Genomic DNA, 20,248 nt, shown 5'->3' with positions numbered 1-20,248 from the left:
ACAAGACCTGCCGTTTTAGAGACACTCTGACATGTAGCCGTCACAGTTTGGCCCTTGTTAAAGTCGCTTAGTGCTTACATTTGCCCATTTTTCCTGGTTCCAACACATTAACTCCTAGAACTGACTGTTAACTTGCTGCCTAATATATCCCACCGCTTCACAGGTGCCAATGTAACAAGATAACTAATGTTATTCACGTCACCGGTCAGTGATTTTAACGTTATGGCTGATTGGTGTATATCTGTTTAGAATGCATGACCTGTTCAGTCTGAATTATGTGTTTGTATTCCCTGGTGAGGACCATGTATACACATTGTACAGAAACATTTCTGATATTGTGGTAACTATACACCAGCGCTCTAGTGTGAAATAAGAATCAGACAATACATAGTTTTATGTAAGAACTATGTACCCACCCAATAAAGATAGTTATGGCACTAGGGTAACGACAGATGTTCATTCAATCAGGTGAGTAGAACAATTACTTTTTAATAATTAGTGTTTATAACCAATGAATGAGCAAACTTAAACTACAGTACACTGGCACTGCTCTGTCATATACTGACAATATTTTCAGGCTAATCTCAGGACTTTTTGTGTTGTTTATATGATGTTTTTAGGCTAGAAATTGTATTGAGACACAAATACTCTGTGAATCAATACATTTTAAGACTAGGCATTATCACAAAGCATCATTACAGAAATTCAGATCTGGATCTCCAACCAGCCCAAAAGAAAGAGTGGCAAGGAATAAAGCCACAAGATGACATACGGATGAAGACTTGATAGGAGCCAGACTCAAAACGAAAATGCAGACACCAGATAGTGAGATTATAAGTCATTACTCCTCCACAAGTTTATACTATAAAGTCAACCAGTACTGTGAGCGTACTGTGAATAAGGGTCCAGGGATGAGTGCAAGACAGGCTTTACGATTATTGCAGCAGCTCTTAGGTACCAAGTCTATTGTATAGCCATGGCTAATTTGTGAACAAATTATGTTTTCTGGAAATGACTATAATGCAAAGATGAACAATTGATCCACAATGTAAAGTCCTGCTGTTTATTTAACGATCAGTTGAATGAAATCTGCAGCAAAGTCCATGTGTTTAAGATGAAAAGAACAAAAACAAATTGGGCAGAGTAAGGGGCATCACCAGAGACTGAACTTGTAGCAGTAATTAATGAGTTTATGCTGTTTCCTTTTAATTAAAAAGCATTACATTGCTCTTATACCACAGTGCTGAATTCTTGATTCCGATTGGTCAGAAGGTATTGACAATTTCTGTAACAGCGGACAGTGCTGGCTGAAAGGCAAGCCACTACACAATCCAAGGCTAATCATCATCATCATCATCATCATCATCATCAATATTTATAAAAAAAAAAAAAAAAACCACATTAACACATCAAATTGACATTTTCTGTAATGAGATGTTTCTTATACATTTATGGAGGCCTCTTCACCGTCCATCAGAGTTTTCAGGATAGAGGAGCTTGTGCATTTCTTGGAACAAGCTTTTTTTTTGTTTGTTTGTTTTTTTTTAAAAAGGGAAGAACTGTTGACATTACAGCACAAATGATAACAGGAACAATGTTCAATCACTGAAATCCCACATTAAAATTAGACATAATTCATTAATAAATTAAGAATACTGTGGTATAAGAGGAATAAAATGCAGAAGGATATGTTGTTATCAGAAAATAATCAACAGGGTGGTAACAAATTTCCTCATTGATCATTTTCCTATAAATGCATTTATTCACAGCTTCATACAGCTCTGTGTTACTGGCCATTGTGACCCCTGTTTTTGTGTCATTTCAGTGTTAAAATATCTTTTAAATCAGTTAAATACTCAGCACTAAAATCAGATTAAAGTACCATCCAGAGCCTCATGAAGGGAATACATCTATGGATATTTCTCAATTTATTAAAATTCAGCAAAGTCACTGAAAACAGCGTCTCACACTAAATAGCTAGTATATTAAATAGCCATGACAAAGGACTAATCGTCACTAATTTTATTTTACAATTAGAGAAAAATGCAGGCTTTCCTTTACAGGCTGCCGTTTGGAAAAGTGAGGTGCTGAGCACACAGCTAACAGTCAATAATGGAAAGCAATAAAAAAAAAAAAGAAAGAAAAAAAAAAGAGAAAAGAAATACTGGTACAAAAGCATTTCACCTTTCTCCTCTTCTATAAAAACAAGATTTAATAGTTCTGCCAAGCTGATTCTCAGCGTGCGCTGTGGCTCACTCAATAGAAAGACATTCGATATTGACTGCACACATGAAGGACGATGAACATGGGACAGTGAAGTTGTGGCGGTGCTGAACTTGTTTTTCAATTTGCGTGCTGCGCAGTGGAGAAGCACAGCTTTAGTGTGTAGGGGTATGGGCCATCTAGAATGGGGGGGGGACAAATTATAGTAGATTAGAATGGTAATTAGAGATCAGATGCATCTGTTCAAACATTTTACCAGTATTATGAAAAAGCAAATGTCCAGCACTCACTAGGGTTCTTCATCTGGTAATGGTTCATCATGGCAAGGGCTTCCATAGCATCATTAACAGATTCCCACTCTAGAAGCCCTGATGAGCTTCTCTCAGAGGAAGCACCGCCTGAAATAAAGGAATCAGTTTCTTATCAACTTTTGTTATACCGTCCTCAACCTCACAATTCAGATAAATATTAAGTCCTGAACAAGCCAAACTGGCTATTAACACACACAGTGCAGTATCATGCACAGTTATGGTTAAATATTTGACATCACATTAGGTTTATATACATTTCAGCTGTAGTGCTAACTCCCTGCAGGGTGTTATCTTGGCAGATACTACCCAGAATATCTAGACTTCTCAATGCTGGAAAGTAATTGTGCACTTTTTCCCCCATAGTCCTGGTGTCTAATTGATCAAAACAAGTTCTAATTCTGTGTTTAAGAATTGGCAGAAAATACTAGAAAACTAGCATTTATCACACGTGTGTACACAGCTTTGATTGACAATAAGTGGGATGGGAGCTTTTCAGAATCAGGCTACACTTGATCAGCAATTACACTTTTATACCACTAGGGGTTTGTGCATTGGCATGGCCAGGAACAGTTCTAACTATACACGCTTACACATGTGGAAAAATAACTTGAACAATCATGGGTGTATGCACAAAACTATACATATGCCCAGGTGATAAAGGAGACCCCTGGTTCCCAGAGCAAATGCCCTTTAGAAAACCTATACAATTCAGTCTCCAAGTGATTCTAACTAATGTTTACGGCACCTCTCAATCATCAGAAAGTGACGATTTATATGGAGTCAGTAAAAACAAAAGCATGTAAAGTTGTTCAGAAAGTCTGCAATAACAGTGGGTGGTGTGGTGGCTATAGTTGTAAGTCTTCGTACGGTTATTTATTCATATCAGTGACTATGTTTACATGGACAGCAGTAATCTAATTATTGACATTACTCGGAGTAAGATAATGTGATTAAGGTGTTTACATGAGTCGCTTTTAGAATACTCCTGTCATGTTCTTGTTTTACATGTTATAGATCATAATTAGATTAACAGCCCACGTCATTACTTCACTGCACCACGTCGTCTGACGTCCCTCCAGAATTTCACATATCAACATACAGTTTGTCTTCGTTATGGTACCGTATACAGTTTTGAGTGTTTTTATTAAATTTTTTTACAAACACTTTAAGTGCAGTTAATTATTTGTCATGCTGTACGTGCTAATAGACAACTGCTTGAAGCCGTGGGCTGCATCTCAAACTGCGTACTTAACATCTATATAGTAGCAGAGATGCATGTATTTTTCCCCACTACAGGCCTACAGTAGGCAAATATGCAGTTTGGACACAGCCGTGCTTTCTTGTTCACCGTAAAATGTTGAGAACTGCCGTGTGTGATCGTGTCCTGTCGCAAAATGCAGTGAAAACTCAAACATTAATAATGTGATTAAGGTGTTTACATGTCTGTAATACACATCCATAATGTGACTAAAACAGGAATACTCCACCTGTCTTAGTTCGATTAGAGCTTAATTCGAGTATGACCTTAATTAGATTAAGGTAAGTAAAAATTGCTGTTTACATGATAGTTTCTTAATCAAAGTATGGTTGTAATCGGTATAAGAGTGGATTATTGTTGTCCATGTAAACGCAGCTAATGAGGACACAAAGTATTACCCACACAATCCAAACAGTATATAATGCAACAGTGTGAGAAACTGGTTATATTTGTTGCTAAATCAATTGTAAATTAGACTTCAAGTCTGGATGGTTGAAGAGTTCTTACACTTTTTAAAATTAAGCGATTACCAGTTCACTTCGCTAACTACCACGATACACAGTCACATTTTGGCATTGTCACACAATGTATCGTTACACTTAATTGTCAATATGAAAATCACCACAAACACAAACTCAACCACCATCACAAACACACACACACACAAACAGCCCTCAGGAGATAAGTTCAAGGGGTCACTCACCTTTTGCTGCGAACAGTTTTATATTAGATGGATTCTTCAAACCGAGTTCATCACAGATCTGAAAACAGAATAAATAGATACTGATGAATCAGTTTAATTAAACAAAATAAAAAAAAATATTTTTTTAAATAATAAAATAAATTAATTAATTAATTAATTAATTAATAATAATAATAATAATAATAATAATAATAATAATAATAATAATAATCTGCACCAACGGGCTGCTGAACTGACCTCAGAGAAGACCTCAACTGAGGCTTCTGGGGCAGCGTTGAAGAAGTGCAGAACATTGCTCGGATGCTGGATGCGGTTCTTGGCCGCCTGTTCTGGGGAGGCAAAACGATTGTTCCGGCTGCCGTGGAAGTCTTTAAAGCTGCTGGTGCCATCCTCTAGCTCATATGACTGACCTGGCATGATGGCCTGCTGCTTGGATACGCTGCAAGGATGAATAGAGTCTGATGCTGATCCAACTCACCAAGTTTGTAGAAATTTTGTTGGATTTTGATGAACACCTCAGAAGCTACAAATGCTAACTCTGGCAAACGGTTACAAACAATCCTAGATAAGGACAGTCAACTAATGCAAATCCTAGGAGAGCATCTATAACAGTCCATACAACCAAACTACATCAAAAACGACTGCTTTTGTTACCATATTATACAGGGTGTCTAAAAAGTCAGGAACCAGTGGTAATATGTTTTGCAAATATCTTGAGCCAATACAATATGATGTCAACATTGACCAAAATCCACAAAAAGTTTTCTGTTTCCTTTGTTGTGGTTCCTGACTTTTCAGACACACTGTAGTTAATAAGAGTGAATAGTTCATAATGGAAACATTGGTGTTTGTCAACAGACATGCACAGTCAAAACACCTACCAGACATTAAGCTTCTGGTTGAATAGGAAATAGTTGTTTAGATGACAGATGGCCCGGTCTACGGCATAGCAGTCTCCCATTTCCACCATGGCAGCACCCGGTTTGCTCTTCATGAATTTCACCTGGATATCAGCAAAAATAAAATCAACTTTTCTTTCTAAACCTCAGAGAGAACTTTAAAAGTATGGGCTGTTTAAGCCTTCTCTGCTTACCCTCTCAACATTGCCATAGAGGCAGAAGATGTTGAACACCCTGTCCGCATTTATTTTGGATGGCTCCAGACCATAGACCATCATGACTGGTGACTCCGCATGAGCGCTGTATTCCCCTGGTGGTGGTGGAGGTGGGGCTCCGTACTGGCTGCCGTAGCGCTGAGTAGCCCCACCCCTCCGTGGGCCTCCCATAGATGGACCCACACGGCGTCCGTCATACCCGCCATAACTCTCATCCTGGTACCCATAACCACCTGGCAAGCAGATACATAAACGATGATGGTTGAAATTTAACAGTCACAGATCACTGCAAATCTGAATGACTCAACACAGCACCGTCTTACTGCCACTGTGGATCTATTCACCCTAAACAATCAATCACTCCCCGTTTTTGTGAGTGAACGTGTTGGTGTCCGCCAGGAGCCTTACCGTACTCTGTAGGGTGGTGTCCCAGCAGAGCCGGCTGTCTCTGGCGCTTGTTGGAGTGGCCATTCATATCTGAGAGGCAAGAGAGGGAAGGAGGCCGTGAAAGGGAAAAGAAGAATACACAGTGACAGGGAGAAAGGGTGGAAGATGAATTTGCCCAAAAAAATAAAATAAATAAATCTGCTTAATATATAAAACGATAATTAGCTTAAAAACCGATTGGATAGGAAAGAAAGGGGGCCAGAAACAGACGGCAGAAAAAGAGCTACACCAAAACTGAATATGAAATTGGTAGATGAGCCCTAGAAAATGTGGACCAGCACCAATGTGTGTGAAAAAGGAATGCAACGGAGACAATTAAGAGCAACTAGCTCAAATTATCAAATCGCCAAACAAACAATTATCTCAATGATTATATAGTGTACTGAGAAGGGAAAACAGGAAGGATTTATATATTTAAAAAAAAAAAAAAAAATAATAAAAATAAATAAATAAAAAGGCCGGGGATGCACACACACCTTGTTCGCCCCCATCACCATCAGCGTCTGCACCTGTTCAGGTACAAATATTGCAAATATGAATCTCAAACTAATTTTGCTTGTGGCATTTGCTTCAACGAAAGACAGTTCTTTAGCAAGGGGCTTAAGTAAGGGGCTCAAGTGTCACATGCCCTGAACATAATACAAGAAGAATATAGCAGTACTACTGATGCAGCACAGCAACACGAAACTGGAGTCCACTGGATAAATAGGCAAATGGAGATTGGAGAGGGAAAGCGATAGCAAGTTAGGTACATATCATTTTGTCAGAATAAAACCATCAAAGCATCACTCCAAGACAACACAAGCTTGGGGATACTTACAGCTCAAACTCAAAGGGAGGGGTAGAGGGTGATGCAGGTGGCACAGGCTGTCAATTAGCCACAGATGAGATCCTCTTCATCTCTGCCACTTGAAAGTTAAAAAACACGTTTCCATTTTCCTCCCAACTCAGTTTACTCTCAAAGACTCTAGTGGTTGTCATCTTTCTTTGTCCGAGAGCAAAGTGCTGCCGCCGCTCGTCCATATTCTTCCAGGAGTCTGTATTTTTATTTAAATATATTGTCCATGTCATCACGCACAGCTTGCAACGTGGTGGATTTTTGCACATTTCAGATTCCCACTAGAGACAATGCCAAACCTGCATCATATTGGAAGGTGTTACAAAGTAGGTCATAAGACTAAAAATAGAAAGGGAAAAAACACACACATACACACACGCATTGAGAGGTAAAATAGTTTGGGAGATCTAGAGGTGGGAGGTAGGCTGGACAATTAGTATTCTGTAATCAAAGGTGTCAGTCTGTGTGGGTGACATCTTCCTGGTGGTGGTGGTGGTGTGTCATTTCTTGCAGAAATCAGAGCTATAATCAGTAGGTCGGCACAGATGCTGCGTTTTATGTGGAATGTGAGCACATTTTGTTCAAGGAGTCGAGTGTGAGGAACAGAGAACAAAATACACAACCATAGATGAGTAGGGTTCAGTGAAGGTGTTTTGTTTCTTGAGTGACTTGTCCTCTGTTGTGTGCATGGACTGGATTTTTTTTTTTTTTTTTTGGTCTGTTTGGAACAATGTGTTTCCCCCCCCTGAAGATTCCTTTATCAGCAGTTGGTGGTGTTGGTGCTGTGTCACAGTGGGGTGGTGATGGTACTCTCTCAGTGGCGTGTATTCTTCTAACACAATTAATCAGAATGTGTGTCATGCCAAAGGGTGGCGCGTCTTCGTGGCTGTAGTGGTTCAGTGGCGGTTCAGGAGAAGATGAGTGTAAAATGTGTTCTCTTGTATGGAGTGTCAGAATGCATGCTTATGCTTTCCTTCTGCTTGGTGAAGGAGAAAATGCTCTTGCAGGTGTAGCTGAGGAAACTGAAATGTCTTCGATGTGTATGAAAAGTGCATTCTTCATTGTCCACGTGTGTTGTTGCAGCTGATGTTTTGAAGCAGTTTAGGTTTTTTTTTTTTTTTGTACAACATGGATGTGGAGGAGCAACTGGCCCATAAGCAGGCATCAAGTGTGCAAATTAAAACCTGATACCTTTTAAGAGGACAGTGCAAATGGACCTTTTGCCAATACCTTTTAAGGAACTAAATTGGGTAAGATACAACAGACAAAATGCACACAGCATTTCAGTGCATTTACCTCAAGGTTCCAGAACCTTTTAAGGTACTTAGACAAACATAAAATAAAATAAATAAATTTAAAGAAAAACCCTAAAATCATCCACAATGAGATCTATACAGCTCCTGGACAAATTCCTGATATACATCTCCACTGCACTGCAGGGGTGGTGAATATTATGCAACATAACAGAAGTGACACAGATAAAGGGACTGACACTCATACAGTTACATGATGCAAGCAGAGGTTGAGTACCTCACAGTTTAGATAGTTTCGAATTAAGATCGGGCATTGTCACGTGAAGTGATCAAGAATTATAAGAAGGTTATTGGAACAATGGCTACACAGGACACCTTAATTTCTCCATGAACTAAAAACTGGCCCCAGTTCCCCTTGTGGAAAGTTCTGAAATGGTCTAGACTTCCTCAAAATGTTCATGGATTAGAAACATGCTTTTTTTGTGAAATGCCCAATGCAGAAATACTTTAACATTGAAAAACTTGATTTGTCAGTGATGCATACTCAGTGGTCCAGTTGCTCCTTTCATCCTTGCCTTGTTGAGAAAAGGAGCTCATAATATTCTGAGAAGCTGTGTACATTTCAGAAACAAGGTCAGAAAACAACCAGTCTACTACCTGCTATGCCTCAGTGTCTGAAAGGAAGTGTGCTAAGCTGCACAATTAAGCACTGGAGCTCCTGAAATCTAACATGACCCACTCCCACCCGCTTAGCTATTCTCCACAGTGGCAGTAAGGGTGCTGAGTTGTGTCAGTAGAAAAATGCCCAGTTGCTCATATTACCTTGGCTGCTCAGGTTTGGATTGGTGTAGTCCCACGTGTCCTGGTCATTCTTGAATACGTTGAGGCGTGTCGGCTGCGAGAAGGAAAACTAACCGTTAGGTTTATTTCCAAACAAGTAGTTCACAAACTTCGAGACCATTTCTACAACATCATTGAAATGTTTCATGTTTCAATCCACCAATGTTATCCAAATATACCAGAGAGAAAAAAAACTAAATTGTACAATACTTGGGGGTAAACAAATCCGTATATTGCGACAAGCAGATTTTGTTTTTGTTATTCATAGTTACAGAGGAAGAAAAAAATCTTAAATCCTATTCACTTTTGCAAGAGTTTTAATTTGGGATGTGTGCTTAAACTAAAACGCACTACATGGTAGCGTGACATCGCAACGCAGTAACTATAGTCAAGTTCCAAATCCTCCCACCTGCTGCAATACACACATCAGCAGACATGTGATCTAATTAAAAACAGAACAATTTAACTAAGCTGAATAAGCAGCATGAATGAATGATACGTGGTCTTTTCAGAATTCAGGAAAACACAGATGTGGAAACAGCAATGAAACTGAAAAGTGCAGGAAAAGCTGTCATAACTCTTCTGCTAGCGCAGTAATTAAAATCATTTTACTTGCGATAGAAGGAGGTAAAACATAATGCATAAGTGAACTGCCTGCCATGAACACAATGTGCTAAATTAGAAACATTATCAGGACTACAGCTATACAGTCATCCTCCCCACAAATTCATATATTTGTTCATTTCCCTAAAAAATTAATTTTCAGACCTACTGGAGCATGTTAAACATTTCTCTAGATTCACGTATTAACAAGTCTACTGGAATGTGTTTCATTCCAATGTGAATCAGCTGAAGAGACTGCTCTTTGTGCTGACCTAGAAGCATAGGTTAAAAAAAAAGGGGGGGGGGCTCTTTGGTATATGGGCAGTTGAGGACTGAACCTTGAAGGGACAACATCGGTGTATTAACATGAATAAAATTTCATTATTCAACAGTTAATTCCGGTCCACTAATTTGATTGGTTGGGCTATGTGCCAAGAGTACCTATATTTCCTATAACCACACTGGGATGTTTCACTCCGCTTGTCTTTGTTTGCCAAGTAAAATTCCACTTCTTAGTTCGAAACTATTGCCACAGTAGTGTTAATGAACTCATCAGAGGGCATGTTGAACAATACTTTTCAGGAATACAACTTTTGGCTTAAAAGAATGAAACTTTGTCAGAAGGGACGGCAATTTTACCAGAAGCACCTTTAGTGAGAATGTACAAAATCTACGTGAACTAGCCAACAAGCTATAAAATGGGAGCAGCTTCTTTGGGATCTATTTCCAACATTGGCGCAAAAACAGGACATTTGACCATAATGTGTCCAAAATGTCACTTACTCAATATTAATTTCTTGCTTATAAAACTGTCGTATATATTTAAAAAGAAAAAAAAGCACATAGCCTGCGGTATGCAGTAGAACCGCACTCTTGCAATATTGCTTAAATAAAAGACTATTCCTCTTCTCCATGTTTGTGCCTGCTTGCATCTTTAAGAAGAAGAAAAGGACTTCACAATCCATCAGTGTTAATGCACTTAACTACTTAGCTCCCCATACGTTATTACATTACATTAATAACCAACCTTTGAGCCTGAACAAATAGGTTTCCAGGCAACCAGAAACCAGGACTTGGCAGCACACTGGCACTTCCACTTGCCCGGTTGACTAGCTAATAAATTAATCATTTGTCCACTCCTGATATAGCATAAAAGCCTGTGAAAGCAGATGAATGGACACACTACCCTCACTCTGCCTTTACCATATGGACACTGTGTGTGCACGTGCACATTCTAAATATATCTAAATAAAACAGTGCTCCACTTACCTTGGCATACTCAATCTTGAGTGTGCAGCAGCCTGAATATATATCGGCACCATTGAGAGAGGCTTTGGCCCGCTGTGCACTCTGGACTGAATCAAATGTGGCAATAATTAAGGAAAACGTACATTCCACTATTCAACGAGTCCTTACAAGGCAAGATCAGTCAGTCATTCATTCATTTGCAGTGACTGCTTCATCAGTGACGTTGTGAAGGACCCAGAGACTATCTGGGGGAATACTGGGCACGAAACACACACACACACACACACACACACTATATGGGACACCAGTTAATCTCAGAGCACATCTGCATGCTTATTCACACCGAGGGCAATTCACTTTAGCCAATACAGGCCATTCAGTGCATTTGAGCCATTCAGTGCATTTGGCAGATGGGGCAAAACCAGAAAAAAAACCTTTGTGGAGAAACTCAGACAGAAACCCAAGTTCAGAATCGAAACAGGGACCCTGAAGCTGTGAGGCAGCAAATATTTGAGCCATATCTGTAATTCACAGGTTTTGTGTACTTTAACCAGGATGTATAAAGACTTCAGTGCCAGGCTCTTCTCTAAAGTATCTTTGCTTTTTGTAGGCGGATTGGACACCAAGCCTAAAGCAGTAAAGGATATTCTACCATGGCCTGGACACCATTTTTCCTGAAGATGACAATTCTTTGAACAGGACCACAATTGTTGCAGATGGTATACAGCACGTCCTGCAGGATAAGAGGAAAAAGTGTTATATAAAAGGTACATGTGTATGTACTGTACGTGTAATCACAACCATGACTGTTCATCCGGTAATGTTTAATATACAAATACTAACATAAGGGAGTTACAGAGTGCTTGAGAGTATTACCGTGGTGATGGGATAAATGGGGTTCATGATTGTCAACAACAAAACATTATTAACACTGCGAGAGTCGTCGGAATCGCCGGGCCGGGAGATCTTCTGACTGGTGGAGTAATTCACATAAGCAGGATTTCCAGCGATGTAAATCTGGTTGTCGTTAGCGTATGTTACAGCGTTGCAAGAGCCGCTCATGTCCTCGTATTCAACTAGTGCTTGGCGCTTTTTGGGCATCAGGACCACATAACTGTAGAAACAGGAAAGAATTTGGCTGAACCACAACCGTTCATTTTCCAAATATCACATGTAATGCAACTGAAGAAAGGCAGGTTGGTTATTTTCCCTGAAAACAGTAGCACAAAATTAGCGACTAAGGAGTCTCTGCAGAAGGTGGGTGGATGGATGGTTTTGGGGGAATTTGGCAATTAAGTACATCTATCTATTAGACACAAACCAAACACACCCAACAATTAAATAAACACCCAACTTTCTAGGGCATATACAGTGAGGGAAAAAAGTATTTGATCCCCTGCTGATTTTGTACGTTTGCCCACTGACAAAGAAATGATCATTCTATAATTTTAATGGTAGTTGTATTTGAACAGTGAGAGACAGAATAACAACAAAAAAATCCAGAAAAACACATGTAAAATGTTATAAATTGATTTGCATTTTAATGAGGGAAATAAGTATTTGACCCCCTCTGCAAAACATGACTAAGTACTTGGTTTTAAAACCCTTGTTGGCAATCACAGAGGTCAGACGTTTCTTGTAGTTGGCCACCAGGTTTGCACACATCTCAGGAGGGATTTTGTCCCACTCCTCTTTGTAGATCTTCTCCAAATCATTAAGGTTTCGAGGCTGACGTTTGGCAACTCGAACCTTCAGCTCCCTCAACAGATTTTCTATGGGATTAAGGTCTGGAGACTGGCTAGGCCACTCCAGGACCTTAATGTGCTTCTTCTTGAGCCACACCTTTGTTGCCTTGGCCGTGTGTTTTGGGTCATTGTCATGCTGGAATACCCATTCACGACCCATTTTCAATGCCCTGGCTGAGCGAAGGAGGTTCTCACCCAAGATTTGACAGTACATGGCCCCGTCCATCGTCCCTTTGATGCGGTGAAGTTGTCCTGTCCCCTTAGCAGAAAAAAAAACCCCAAAGCATAATGTTTCCACCTCCATGTTTGACGGTGAGGATGGTGTTCCAGGGGTCATAGGCAGCATTCCTCCTCCTCCAAACACGGCGAGTTGAGTTGATGCCAAAGAGCTCCATTTTGGTCTCATCTGACCGCAACACTTTCACCTAGTTGTCCTCTGAATCATTCAGATGTTCATTGGCAAACTTCAGACGGGCATGTATATGTGCTTTCTTGAGCAGCGGACCTTGCGCGCGCTGCAGGATTTTAGTCCTTCACGGCGTAGTGTGTTACCAATTGTTTTCTTGGTGACTATGGTCCCAGCTGCCTTGAGATCATTGACAAGATCCTCCCGTGTAGTTCTGGGCTGATTCCTCACTGTTCTCATGATCATTGCAACTCCACGAGGTGAGATCTTGCATGGAGCCCCAGGCCGAGGGAGACTGACAGTTCTTTTGTGCTTCTTCCATTTGCGAATAATCACACCAACTGTTGTCCCCTTCTCACCAAGCTGCTTGGCAATGGTCTTGTAGCCCATTCCAGACTTGGTTAGGTCTACAATCTTGTCCCTGACATCCTTGGAGAGCTCTTTGGTCTTGGCCATGGTGGAGAGTTTGGAATCTGATTGATTGATTGCTTCTGTGGACAGGTGTCTTTTATACAGGTAAAAACTGATATTAGGAGCACTCCCTTTAAGAGTGTGCTCCTAATCTCAGCTCGTTACCTGTATAAAAGACACCTGGGAGGCAGAAATCTTTCTGATTGAGAGGGGGTCAAATACTTTTTTCCCTCATTAAAATGCAAATTAATTTATAAAATTTCTGACATGCGTTCTTCTGAATTTTTTTGTTGTTATTCTGTCTCTCACTGTTCAAATACAACAACCATTAAAATTATAGACTGATCATTTCTTTGTCAGTGGGCAAACGTACAAAATCAGCAGGGGATCAAATACTTTTTTCCCCTCACTGTACATCCTAGTTGGTGATTGAGGCTGTTAACTCGGCAAAATGGGGTGGAGACGCTGCGAGTCAAACAAACTTAATAATAATAATAATAATATAATGCAGTTTTGCTACATACGTCTGAACCACACTGTGCAATACATATGAGACAGCATTAAAACAAAGTTTTTCATGGCAAACAATGACAATGCATTTTACTCCAATAGCCCTGTTGCTAGACTTTAAAAAGGAAGGAACAGATGATGAATATAGTATAGAGCTTGTTTCTGGAAGCGGACAAAGCAACATTGACAAGCTGACTAAATAAAAAGCAGCAGTGCCGGTGGTGAACAAGGCACAAAAGCAGCAGAGAGATGGCAGTTGTTCTGTTGGTTGCTTTTGCCAAGCCAAACACTGATTAGACATGGAGACAGTCACGGCATAATTGCATTTTGCCTATTTGCACATGAGCTTGACTGTTCTGCTGCTTTCACAACTGCAAGCAATCGCAAACAACAAACCCGGATATCAACCCGCATAATATTTGGACCAGGCGCAGTCAGGCTGATGTCTCAGAACAATATATGCAGTGGATAAGAGTTCTGTTTGGAAGCTTGGGCGCACACAGCAACGTACAAACGGAAACCACTTCTCACTCAAAATGCATTCAACATTTGACAGCCAGCTTAAATCCAGACGCGTTCACATGCTACTATCCAAGACGCATTTAAATATGTCCAATTAATTTTAAATGCTTTATTATTGCTGATTCTCATTACGGAAACATAATAGTAAAATCAGACGATTATTTGCTATACTATTATAGTGTACGTTAATAAAATGATGAAAAGGTGTACACCATCATATTAAGTTACTGCCCAAAAGGCTGAAAATTTTTACAGATTTTTTTTTTTTTTTTTAACTCATAACCTCAACTCTTTTGGCAGATTTAGCCTTCAAAAAGATACTATAATCGGTCCCTCGAGGAGTTTGCGACTACAAAAATGAATGCAAAATCAAGAACTCCACAATATTTGGAGGAGCTTGCCATTTTTCAACGTTATCACAGATTTTCCTCAGTTTGGGCTAAGACACATCATGTGACATGTCAACACGAATTCAACGCAAAGGTCTCATTTACCAACCCACATCACTGTGCAATTGGAATTTTGCAAATTCAAGTAGTTTCCGCAAAAAAGTACACACAAAAGAAAAGAAAAAAAAGGCAGCAAATTGCATCAATTTTCTTTTTAACCAATGTGCATCCTTAGGAACATATTTGTCTTTTTTATCAGTGTGTCTGTGTTGATGTAAACCGCATACATTTTGCAAAAGGTGTGCATTATTATTGGAATTAATATTTCATCCTCATTGGCTTTCATAAATCTACTTTAAACTAGGTACACAAACTTGTGTACTATTTTGTTAGGTTGAGCCTATGGGGAAAATACAGGTGCATCTCAAAAAATTAGAATATCGTTGAAAAGTTAATACTTTTCTGTAATTTAATTCAAAAAGTGGAACTGTCATATCCTAGATTCATTACACAAAAATATTTCAAGCCTTTTTTTTTTTTGTTTTAATCTTGATTACGGCTTACAGCTCATGGAAATCAAAAATCCAGTACCTCAAAATATTAGAATAAAGAATTTATAACATAGAAATGTCGACCTGAGAAGAGCTCTAATTAACTCAAAACACCTGCAAAGGTTTCCTGAGATTTTAATCTCTCAGTCTGGTTCAATAAACAACCACAATCATGGGGAAGATGAAAGTAAATTTTGCATTTCATTTGGAAATCAAGGTCCCAGAGTCTGAAGAAAGAGTGGAGAGAGACAGAATCCAAGTTGCTTGAAGTCCAGTGTGAAGTTTCCACAGTCAGTGATGATTTGGGGTGCCATGTCATCTGCTGGTGTTGGTCCACTGTGTTTTCTCAAGTCGAGAGTCAATGCAGCATCTACCAGGAGATTTTAGAGCACTTCATGTTTCCATCTGCTGACAAGCTTTATGGAGATGCTGATTTTTCCTTTTCCAGCAGGACTTGGCACCTGCCCACAGTGCCAAAACTACTAGTAACTGGTTTGCTGAGCATGGTATTACTGTGCTTGATTGGCCAGCCAACTCTCCTGACATGAACCCCATAGAGACTCTATGAGAGACACCAGACCCAACAATACAGACGAGCTGAAGGCCGCTATCAAAGCAACCTGGGCTTCCATAACACCTCAGCAGTGCCACAGGCTGATTGCCTCCATGCCACACCACGTTGATGCAATAATTAATGCAAAAGGATTAAAGCCTGAAGACTTTTCCATAATATTAATTTTTTAATTAATACTGCAGACCAACTGAATAAATGATGCAGCTATAATTGTGTAGTTGTGTATGTATGGATATCGGAGTTGTGATTTGTATGCATGTACTGAAAAGTGTGTGTGAACGATTTGAAAGAAATACTATTGTACTGGAAATCACAAATCCAACCTCATGTATACGAGTCAAAGAAGGTTACTGAGCTTTGACAATTTTTGCATTGAATAACAAAACCAGCCTTTAAAAGGATTAAAATTCTGAAAATGAATGAATGTTTGGTAATTATGATCAGAAACGATGCTGGTAAAAAAAAAATCGAAGTCAGTGAAGGTGGAAAAAAAACAATATAATATTTTTATGACAGTTTTTTGACGTGGACATTTTTGTCCTTTATGGACCAGAGTGGTAGGTTTTTCATTTATTTCATTTTTTTTTTATGCGTCACTGCATAAAAAATATGAATGCATCAAAATTAATGTTGTTAATCCTATGAAAGACTGTAATAATCATTTAGTATATGGGGGGGGGGGGGGGGGGGGTGTTGGGGACTGTTGCATTATATAAACAAGCCAGCTTTTAAAGAGTTACAATGCTGAAAATGAATAACTGTTAATGAATTATTATCAGAACTGATGCTGGTTAAATTTATATTTATATATATATATATATATATATATATATATATATATATATTCCACAAAATCCTGTACAGACTGAGTAATACAGCAGGTTATAAGATGTGCATTACCTGATGGTTCCAAATTCCTGCAGGGCTTCAACAATGTCTGCTTCCAAAACTCCATCCACCAGTCCTCTTACATGGACCACAAGGGAGGGGAGAGGTTTGTGAGGGTCCTCGTAGCCCTCCTGTAATACACAATGGTCATACTCATTACAGTTTACAAAAAGAGACATTTATTTAAAAATAAATAAATAAATAAAATAAAAGATTCACTACAAAGCTGCAATACAAATATGAACAGCTGTGTACATTTGGTCTTTTTTCAATATCAACTACAGTTTTTGTGATTATAACAGAAAGTGCTCTCGGATAACAATATAGGATTGCTTAGGTTTAACCCTCTTACCCCTTAGTTCCCACAGTATTATGTCCCACAACCCTATATTCCCCATAGAAACAGCACGCCAACCCTGAGTTCCCAAGCCAAAATTGGCCCCAAAATCAACATTTTAATTTTAACATTTTTAGGCCTTGAAACAACTTATAATAATGTATTTGTATAATATTACTTTGAAAATGAAGCAGTTCAGTGTTTTTACTCCACTTACAGCACAATTCTTAACTAGAGAAATGACGAAAAATGCTCGCTAAAATCCTTACACTCATTTAGAAGTACCATACGAGCATCAGCGTGGTCAATGCCTTTGAATAAATTCAAATAAATAAATAAATAAATAAATAAATAAATGCATTTTAGCATCAAAAGTCAAGTTTCTGGTGATAATCAGACCAGCAGGTAGTGTTTTCACAAATGTACAGAAATGGTCCCGTTATGACTCCAGACCCCTGCAGTGTCAGTCGCACTGGTTGATGCTGAAAATGAAGACGGATCAGGGTCTGAATCAGGAGAGATTGCGTCTCTATCAGCTTTGGTTTCGGTTTCAACGTCGCCTGAACTTTCACTGCTGTCACTATCTAGAATCCTTGCTATCGCCTGTGTAACTGTGCATGTTTTCTTTTTTTTCCTTCACTGTTTTAGATGTACCTGTGTTCACAGTAGGTGTAACTTTAGCTGGAACACGATTAGCTTTTCACTTTGGCATTTTTAGTTCACTTCTACTATTACACCAATATTCACGCTTGGATCTTCATCCTAATGCCGGCGTAATAACGTAATCACGTCGTGACATCATCAACCTTCCGGGTTAAAAAATAATTAAATAAGTAAGGAATCATAGCAGAGTAATGTCGGTACACCGGCCTTACGGGGATAACGTTTAAACTGTAAAGCCGCTATATCAGCCTTACGGGTATTTGGCATAGACGACCAAGCCGGTATATCGTCCTTACGGGAATATATCAAAGACGGGCAAGCCGGTTTTTCAGCCATATGGGGTAAGAGGGTTAAGTTCAAACTCGCCGGGCTATATAACAAAATTAGCTATTTAAAATTAAGATTATACAATATGTCTGAAGTCAAGTTTGTACTGAAATGATTTTGGGTGATAACTACATTATCATAGCTCAAGCACAAAATTACAGATGTAAACTTTGGTCAACACACATTTGACTGATCGACAATGGAAAATTGTGAAATTTTGTTTTGCAGAACTCTGTTTTTCCTGCCTTGTCCAATATTTATCTGTGGTTAAGCTCAAATCAAATGTACCTGCCCATTATGTAAGGAATAAAATGGGATGAGGCACATTCTCCAAAAAGCATGCCTTTAAATGTTTTATTCCTCTTACGCTTTTTTTAATTTTTTTTTTTTTACCATTTGTAGTTACCTTTAATGTTGTGGAATGTCTGTGAGTCAACTTGGTTCCTATTATCACTTACATTACAGCAGCTCTACACAGTTGTTCCCTCACTAGCCTCTCAATTTTTCCTCTCTGTCTCTCGATGTTATGTTGAAGACATGTTACAGAGAAACCATCCTGTCCTGCAGACTCTCTAGTGGTGGAAAGCTTACCGACACTGGAGACTCCTTCCATAAATGTTACATAAATGTCTCAGTAAATAAATTTTCATGATATTAATGATTATATGCCTTTGTAAAATAACAGTTTAAAAAATTCTGCTTAGGTCATGGGACACATCCATCATACAAGCCCCTGTGTAAGTTACTACAGAAATTATAACATTAGAACAAATGCAGCCAGACAGCAACAAATCACCAACGTTGCCATTATAGAAAATGAATCAACACCTTCCGACCAAGCTGAATCAAGAATTTATGAGCACTGTGGTATAACGAGACCTAATGTGTAATCCTGAATAATTATGACTTCTCAAGTTCACTTTCTGTTTAGCTGTTGTTTAACAGAGTTCATTACAGTGACTACTGGTCATCATGCAATGTAACAAGTGTAGCCCAGAGAGCTTCCTAATCCCTATGTGGACTGTGTATGAACTTGTATAGTGTAAATAAAGGACTTCTCCATCCTTTAGGGTAGTTTCCCTAACCCTGGTCCTGGACTAGCCCTGTCCTGCACTTTTAAAAAAAAGTAATTTAACTAATCAACTATTTAATAACTCTTCCTGGGTCTAAGTGAGTGTGTTAGGCCAGGGAGCCACTAAAATGTGCAAGGCAGGGGGTTCTCCAGGGGCAGGGTTGGGAACCTGTGCTTGAGGGAGCTATTTGGGATTCTGCTTTGTTTGCTACCTTCACCAATGTAGGCGTGTGTAGATTTTATTGTATTTAAATGTCCTAAATATTATAGTCCACCATGTGATAAATGCAGGGAATGCATCAGTTAAGCTAAGCTTCATTAAAAAAAAACCCAGAGGCGCTTTGTTAGCTTTATCAATCAATCAACATTCTACTGAGCAGGCCCTGTTTAAGCGGTGTGGCGTCTTAGGGAGTTATTCCACGCGACTTCTGCTAACTTGCTAGCTAACTACATTCATTCATGCTAGCTAGCCTTCAAAGCTCCACAAAGCTAACCGACTAACAAGGTAGTAGTGACATATTAGTGCAGCCTTTTGAACATGTGTAAGCGCGTTTATAGTTTTAGCCAATGCTTCTAAAATGTATTTACGTCACAGTGTTCTGAGTGCAATAAAATATAGTCCGGTGAGTTTTCGGAGGAAAAGAAAGAGAAACAAAGACGTTCAGCTAAGCAAGTCAAGCTAACAGGGTTGTGCAGCTAGCTCGCGCCACTAACGCGCGAGGTCGCAAAGCATTCTCGGCGTTCAGAAGGAGGGAAAAAAAACTAAGATGTTGGCCGGATATATATGATACTTACAGTCGCCATTCCTCCTTCGTTATCGGTTTTTTGGCGCTTTGTTGCCCTGCCGCCCTCGCTATAATACCGGGCCGTTTGCGTAGCCATGTTGTCCCGTTAGGTTTTTTTTTTTTTTTTTTTTCCTCCCCCCACGCACCAAACGAAAATGGACGAGAAAAAATACGAGAACGAATGCCTGCCTTCTGCGAGCTCCAATTAGTCAGAAAATCACAGTGCTCAA

At 39.3% G+C, this 20,248-nt stretch overlaps 1 protein-coding gene across 3 annotated transcripts; it reads right to left on the bottom strand.

The window, feature by feature from the left end:
- Positions 1 to 1,049: 1,049 nt before the first annotated feature.
- Positions 1,050 to 20,188, bottom strand: hnrnpl2 (heterogeneous nuclear ribonucleoprotein L2). 3 transcript variants are annotated; one of them, XM_017496198.3, is made up of 14 exons: positions 20,029 to 20,188; positions 16,847 to 16,965; positions 11,715 to 11,952; positions 11,486 to 11,571; positions 10,860 to 10,956; positions 8,970 to 9,042; positions 6,533 to 6,565; positions 6,018 to 6,086; positions 5,589 to 5,842; positions 5,377 to 5,498; positions 4,733 to 4,934; positions 4,496 to 4,553; positions 2,514 to 2,621; positions 1,050 to 2,402 (listed from the first exon to the last, which is right to left on the bottom strand). In XM_017496198.3, the coding sequence occupies exons 1-14, from the start codon at positions 20,113 to 20,115 to the stop codon at positions 2,344 to 2,346; spliced, it is 1,605 nt and encodes a 534-aa protein (XP_017351687.1). In that variant the 5' UTR covers positions 20,116 to 20,188; the 3' UTR covers positions 1,050 to 2,343. The 3 variants fall into 3 exon arrangements, with proteins under 3 accessions (XP_017351687.1, XP_047018419.1, XP_017351688.1); XM_047162463.2 differs by lacking the exon at positions 6,533 to 6,565; XM_017496199.3 differs by lacking the exons at positions 6,018 to 6,086; positions 6,533 to 6,565.
- Positions 20,189 to 20,248: the final 60 nt, after the last annotated feature.

The sequence above is a fragment of the Ictalurus punctatus genome, chromosome 20 (assembly GCF_001660625.3).
Source record: "Ictalurus punctatus breed USDA103 chromosome 20, Coco_2.0, whole genome shotgun sequence".
Lineage (NCBI taxonomy): Eukaryota > Metazoa > Chordata > Actinopteri > Siluriformes > Ictaluridae > Ictalurus > Ictalurus punctatus.
This window is presented reverse-complemented; position numbering and strand designations above follow the sequence as displayed.